The sequence below is a fragment of the Culex quinquefasciatus genome, chromosome 1 (assembly GCF_015732765.1).
Source record: "Culex quinquefasciatus strain JHB chromosome 1, VPISU_Cqui_1.0_pri_paternal, whole genome shotgun sequence".
In the NCBI taxonomy this organism is placed as follows: Eukaryota; Metazoa; Arthropoda; class Insecta; order Diptera; family Culicidae; genus Culex; species Culex quinquefasciatus.
The window spans coordinates 70,092,603-70,099,483 of record NC_051861.1 but is presented as its reverse complement, the minus strand read 5'-3'; the positions used below and the strand labels follow the sequence as shown (position 1 = coordinate 70,099,483).

Here is a 6,881-nt window from a genome sequence, read left to right as displayed (position 1 = left end):
TCCAGCTTCCGGACACACTCCTCCGTCATAAGAGATGCTTGCGATCCGGAATCGATCAGCACTCTAGCACGGACGTATCCGCCACTCACTTTTCGCACTTTCACTGCTACTGTCAGCAACAGGGTAGAACCTGCCGCTTCTTCTCCGGTAGCTCCGCCATCAGCGAAGCGATCACTTCTTCTCAGGAACCACTTTCACTGAAGCACTGCTTCCACTTTCTTCACTTGCTCGTTCAGAACTGGCCGCACTTGTGCACAGCAGCGTGTGGTGTCGTTGTTTACACTCAGGGGTGTGACACGACGACTTTGAGGTGCACGATTTGGCGCAGTGCGCAGGTCGCAAACAGCTAAAACACAAGCGAGCCTTCTGCACTAGTTCACGCCGTTCTTGCACGCTAGCCTCCTGAACTCTTCGCACTGATATATGTTATGCTCTTTCGAACATTTCGCGCACTTCTGATTGGTTGCAATTGTGTGCAATGCTTTCAGCTTTTTGTCACTGATCACTTGTTTCGTCGCTTCCTTCTTCCCGTCGAGCACATTTTTTTTCGAGAATGCTGAACAGGTTTCCAGCACCTCACATCGCTTCTTCAGGAAAGACAGCAACTCGTCGAACTTCGGGTTCTCCTTTTCGATGACCTTCTGCGACCAGCCAGCTCGAGTATCCTTGTCCAGCTTCTCGAGCACCAGGTGAATCAACCACGGATCGCGGGTCTGGAATTCCTCCCCGAGGGTATCCAGCTGCTGCACGATCTCGTCCGAGCTCGTCACAAGCTTGTTCAACGTTTCAGGAGTGGCACTTGCGATTGAGGGTTGATCCATGAATTCACGTACCAGCGAGAAGACGGTGAATCGTTTCTTGTCATAGTAATCGGTCAAAGCCTCCCACGCCAGCTTGTAGTTTGCCTCCGAGATAGAGAACCTTGCGACTTGACGCTTGGGCTCGACGTCCAGATACGAGTAGAGATACTGCATCTTTAGAGTGTCCGTCAGGTCATCGCGGTTGTGAATGGTTGACACGTATAGGTCCTTGAACGTCGTCCACTTCTTGCGGTCTCCGGTGAATTTCGTGAATTTGGGCACACTGATGGCTAGTAATTGAACGTTCAGTTGGGGTAACCCATTCTGCACCTGACCGTCGTTTGGTGAACAATTCGATGCCTGCTCGTTGCGCCGATTGATTCAGCAGCAGCTGCCGCTGCGATTCCATGAGCAGGTGCACCGCTTGCTTCCAGTCGGTCGTTCCGGCCACGGTCCGCTGACTGGCCGTTGAATCGCCGTCGGAATCCACATCCAGGAATTCCTCGTAGGCGTCCTTCGCTTTGTAGTATTTGTGAACTCTTCTCGGACGCTGTACACAGAGGCAATGGCCGCTGCGTCCTCTTGCAGTTCCTCGATTCCAGTTTGCGTCTCGCGAAAACTCTCGGCAAGTTTGTTGAGCTGGGTCAGGCGGTCCTTAACCTCACTTTGGGACGGTTTCCTCGTTTTGAGGCTTTCTGCGACTGACAGCTCCCCACTTACTTGCGCCATAAAGGCGTTTCTGCGACTTTTCAGTGCTTGCATGTCCATCACTATCCGGCACTGAAGGACCAAATGTTGCGGTGAAAAAGTGGACTGTAAACATCCCGAACATGGACCGAGATTTCCGGATTCAGAAGAGGAACGAATAAAAACCACGCGCGCGAATTCTACGAACTAATTTTATTCTAACGGTACTTTTCTCCTTCTTTTCTACGTCCGTTCGTCGCGGCGTCTCGGTTTGGAATGATGATGGCGGCAGCGTGCTCCTGCACACGGCGGTGAAAAGGTGGGAATACCCACTGCGATTGCGACGGCGTCGTTCTGCTAGGGGTCTTACGGGAACTCCGGAACATATGTATTTGGTCCAATGTTGCCCGGTCACGGAAATTTCTAGCAGAGTTTGTTCTGCTAGAATCCTGCTAGAATGATTCTAGCAGGCCTGTCAGAATTTTGTTAGAATTTTGCCGGAAAATTCTGACAGGAGAAATCTGCTAGAAATCTGTAATAATTTTGTAAGAACACTCTAGCAAGAAAAAATCGGTCGAAAATGACGTCATTTCCGCTGTACCGCTTCGTTTTGCAGCAAAACAGTTTGATGTGGTAACTTGTTCGCACAAGTCTTTATTTTTTTAAACCTGCTCGGCCTTATTTTGGTAAGCAAATAGAATTTGAGTATGACCTGAGTGATTGTTTGAAAATTATTAACATCGTTCTTTTTTTAACAGGAATCACATCACCGCAGTTTCGTTATCACCCGGATTGTCCCTAAATCGCCGATTCCAGAGCATCCGAACATAACGGAACCGGAGCCGTCCGTTCCCTGAACGCCGGTCTTTGGGAACCATGGAGAAATGGAGCTGCACAAGACAACAATTAGATGATAAAAAGTGCCTAAGTGAAAAAGTGAAAATGTTTTAGCTTTTAGATATTTATTGTGTGTGTATAAATTGCGTATGTAATGTTTTTGAATAAATATAAATTGGTTTAATTTGCTAGTGGAAATCTAGCAAAAACCACATTCTTAATAAACAGCTTCCCGAACTTCCCGAAAATCTGATCCGTTCTTTTCTAGCTAAATTCTGGCAGGATTCTAGCAGAAATGCTTGCCATTTGATTCTAGCAAAATTCTCACAGGATTCTAACAGAATGATCTGTCAGAATAGTTCTAACAGCATTCTAGCAGGATTCTCACATAACCGTTAATTTCGCCGGCTCCTGCTAGAACCGGTTATTGCATTTGAGCTAGAATTCTCAAAGAATTCTAGAGAAAATCTAGCAGGATGAAGGCAGCATTCTAGTAAGAATATTTTCGCTCTGTAAGATTTCTGTAAGAATTCTGCGAGAACGCCGTGACTGGGAGAGTCTGCTTTCCGTGATGTCATGGTGTGTTTGGCCAGACGAAGACCTCTGTCACCAAGTTGTCACGGTCCGGTTTGTCTTGAATTGGCCAGAGATGGTCGAAACGGGAAAGCAGAGCGAGTATGCAGTTGGATGTTCTGCTCGTTGGTGCGACGTAGGTTCCAAAGGTCGTAACTGTCACACTTGGCCACCGTCATCATGGGCTACATCTCGGTGCAACGGTTAACAATTCCTCGAATCGTGACCAACTTGCCGACGCTCTCCACCCTAACTCCCGGATCGAAAACGCCTTCGACACGCCCGGTGCACTTAAGTAAACTTAGAAACACTTGACCAGCTCGTTCACTTCCACCGGCAAATTTCGCGAGGTCCACTTCCAGGTTGCTTGGTGCACGTTGAGAGGCGACCAGTTTCAGTGGCAGGAAACACAACTTCTTCCGTCCGGGACGGGCCGTCCTTGCAGTGAGTTGGTTTCCTTTTCTAGAAGGATTAGCTCCGGAACCGGCTGGGTGCCGACACCTCGGACGGGACCGGTTTCAAATTGCAAACCCGTGACATGATTTTGGAAAAAAACAACCAACCACGCAAAAAAAAATTGTTTATATTGGCGATGTTTTGACGTTTACACGCTTATGTCAAAATACTCATGCAATAGAAAAATCATCCTCATCATTCCAATTATTCCGGAATGATCCTGGAATTATTCCAGAATGATCGAGTGTCAACCCCCTTGTCCGTAGCTAATACACCCCACTCAGCGCGTTCCGTTTGAATTCCGTTTAGAATTCCACTTGAGCGAAAAAAGTTCGATTCGAATTCTAAACAGTGTTCGTTTTAGATTCTAAACCGCATTCCGTTTCAAACGCAACAACCGGTTCCGTTTGAGTTTTCGCCGCAAATCGGTTCAAGTGGAGTTGAAACGGAATTGACAGGTTGGTTTTGACAGCTTCTTCTTCTTCTTCTTGTTTTTACTTGTTGGTTTTCTTTTTTGTTTCGATTGAATCCAAAGTTAATTGGAATTCAACCAGAGAGGTTGATTAATGTTTTTTGCACGATTCAATGATTTTTTCATAAATTTTATTTAAATTCCTTGTTAAATAAACGACCCACCCGAACCCAGACCCCCAGTCCTCAAATTTTTTATTAGCCATTTAAAATAAACAAAGCACTGACAGTTTGTATTCCCCGTGGCAATCCAAAACGTCGTGATTCTTGATGGCCCCGGTCAATCCTTCGGATCTCTTACCACTGCCATCGCCCTGCAGCTCCATCAGCTTGACCAGATCGAAGCGGCTTGTTGGCAACCTGGGCCGGATTTAGCGAAACAAACTGGATGTTGGAATCTGCCTGCTGGAAACCTTGTGGACCGGCGGTGGCACCACCCGGTTGTACGTCTGGTACGGCGCCTGCGTCACAAACACGGCCGACCGCCCTGGGTGGCGTCCTGCGGGGGCAGCAAAACTCCCGGTGAATTTCCCAAAACGTGTAGCTGGGTAGAGGTAGACCGCTGCTTTCTACGACGAAGATGACGAATTTCCTCCCGCAACGCAGGTTGGCGTGTTCTTGGCGTGAGCGTGAGGCGGGGCGTCTACTTCGGTTGCTTCCGACTTGCTGCCGCTACTTTCCATCATGCTCATGTCTGCTGCGGACGCGAATGATGCCGGACGATTCCTGCTTATGGCCACTGCAGCGGTGACAGGACGATCCTGAGGATCGTACTTTACAGCATGATGCTTCGGCGTATCGTTATCCCCGTCGCTTTCACCCTCCGTCACACAGGCCATCGACGTCGACGTGAACGCCATCTGTCTCAATCTGGACGACAACGGAGAGGGCTTGATGGCGGTGGAATAGCTTGATCCTCCTTCCGTCGGTACTGGTTCCTCAAGGACATTCCACGGCTGCTGCCGCACGTGCACGTTGACATTTGACCCGTGTCCCCACTTCCGGATCCGACTGTCATCGAGGCTCCGCTGTACACCGCCAGGTGTCGCCCTAGTGCAAAAACGGTTAAACGGAATCGAAACGGAGTCCAACCGGAGATTCCGCTTAGAAAATTTCGAAGCAATTTTCGAAGCGGAATGAACCCGTCATGCGGAAAACGATTTGATTGGGACGTACACGTTTCCGCACCGCTGCACTATGGGGTATTTCCATATAAGCGAGCGGCCAAAAATATTTTTTTGCTTTTTTGTGACTTTTTTGTGTTGTTTGTACTTAGCATAATGAAAACAAATAAAATTTGATATTTTCCAAAAAAAGTTTAATTTTCGATTTTTCATATATTTGAGGCCACATGCATTAAAGTGGTGAATTTTAATATTCTTGCTCTGTCTATTTGATGCACGGAATGGCGGTTTATGCTATGTTAAAGTTTCAGATTTACGTTCAATCTCCATCCCCTTTTTCTTGAGTTAAAATCCACCTCTCTTTGAAGACCCCCTCCCCTCAATTAAAATTTGATTTTTGCGGTGTTTTAGAATTTTAGACGGTTTATTTTATGGAACATTGTATGGATTCTCGTCCACGTTTTTGGTTGATCCACTTGCAAAATTCACGTTTTCCACGATAAATTCTTCTAAATCAAAATCACTATGTAACCGATTGTCGTTAGATTACTTAAAATATGAACTTCTTCTATGGGCTTTTGTATACCTCGTTTTGAAGCTACAGAACAGCGTGCGTAGTTTTTCCTCTGTGGTTTTTCCTGAGTTGATCATGTGATGATTCTGCAATGTTGTAATTCTTACAAATATACTCGAAAGCAGTTCTCACGTTTTCAGAATAGTGCTTCGTTATATCGTACAGGGACACTACGGTATTATTATCCATACTTTCAAAAGAACACAACAACGAACTGATATGGATATTCGACGAATCGTTTCTGTAAAATACTTAGAATAGGAATTTCTAATTTTATTAAACGTACCTGAGTACCAACAAAGTCATGAATATCAAATCAATTTCAAAACATACATAACAGGTACGTCATTTCTGCCTCCGCAGGTAAATAATGTGATTTTAACCAAGCGTATACGCGAAATCATTAATTTCCTTGCATGAATCAAAATGTTCAAAATGGCATAACTCAAAATGTGCACATAAGTGCACTTTGAAATTGGAGACAAGTTAGGACATGGTTCAAATTTTAAGCTGCAAAATTTTCAGATCGCACAAATGCACACAAAAATAGTACTCCATTAACAAAGTTGAAAAAAACTAAATTTTGAATAAAAATCCATCTTTTTTTATTTTTATTATTTTTTTTAGCCTGTAAAAGTGTGTTTTGTAAAATATTATTGAAAAGTTAAATCAATTACCTTTCTGAATATATATAATGATGCAGGAAAAAATACATAAACAGCTGCACATTCCATTTATGAAAAATAATAATTTTTTTGTCAAAAAACATGTTTTTTCTTACCATTTTCGCCTTTGAAGGTTTGCAATTCAGTGAATTTTGAACCAACAACTTTCAAACTCTGGATTTTTCTTAGTTAGAATGTTTATTTTCGAAAAAAATACCAAAAAAATAATTAGAGTATATCGGTTTTTCGATTTATGGCCGCCTGAAACCCCATAGTGCGCGGGGATCTAATTTATTCATTTTCCAATTTTAGCCGTTTTGTTGATCAAAATCAATGAAACTATGTTCTTGTATGAGAGAACATGCTTTCAATTGCATTATATGTCCTAATTGTTTGCTTACATCAATAAAATATCATTTTCAAATTTTTAAAAGAGTTCATCCGATTTGCTACCGACATGTTTGCACCCCAACTTTCGCACCGCGGGTAGCAAAGCTAAAGCTAAATTAGCCTTCGAGTTCATTCAGCGAAGAAAAAGTTCATCGGGGATCCGTCGAGTAGCCAAGATAGGTGCTCGAGAAGTCCCCGAGCTGCCGGTGGCTAAATTTTTCAGCGATTTTTTGAATTATTTGTATTTGTTTTGGTTGAAGATGCATTTATTTTGATTATCAAACTTTCATGAATATTAAAGAAA

General features: G+C 44.2%; 1 protein-coding gene across 1 annotated transcript; it reads right to left on the bottom strand.

Annotated features, from left to right (window-relative positions):
* Window positions 1-371: 371 nt before the first annotated feature.
* On the bottom strand, window positions 372-1,568 carry LOC119770306. Its single transcript, XM_038264940.1, has 3 exons — window positions 1,357-1,568; window positions 1,161-1,261; window positions 372-1,090 (listed from the first exon to the last, which is right to left on the bottom strand). The coding sequence occupies exons 1-3, from the start codon at window positions 1,566-1,568 to the stop codon at window positions 372-374; spliced, it is 1,032 nt and encodes a 343-aa protein (XP_038120868.1).
* Window positions 1,569-6,881: the final 5,313 nt, after the last annotated feature.

What these genes read in the sequence shown, in the direction of transcription:
- LOC119770306 (XM_038264940.1), bottom strand. Translation starts at nt 1,568, where the DNA reads ATGGACATGCAAGCACTGAAAAGTCGCAGAAACGCCTTTATGGCGCAA. An exon ending in GCAGCGGCCATTGCCTCTGT is followed by an intron (nt 1,262 to 1,356) that starts GTACAGCGTCCG and finishes TTCAACGGCCAG; the next exon opens with TCAGCGGACCGTGGCCGGAA. An exon ending in TCAATCGGCGCAACGAGCAG is followed by an intron (nt 1,091 to 1,160) that starts GCATCGAATTGT and finishes TTCAATTACTAG; the next exon opens with CCATCAGTGTGCCCAAATTC.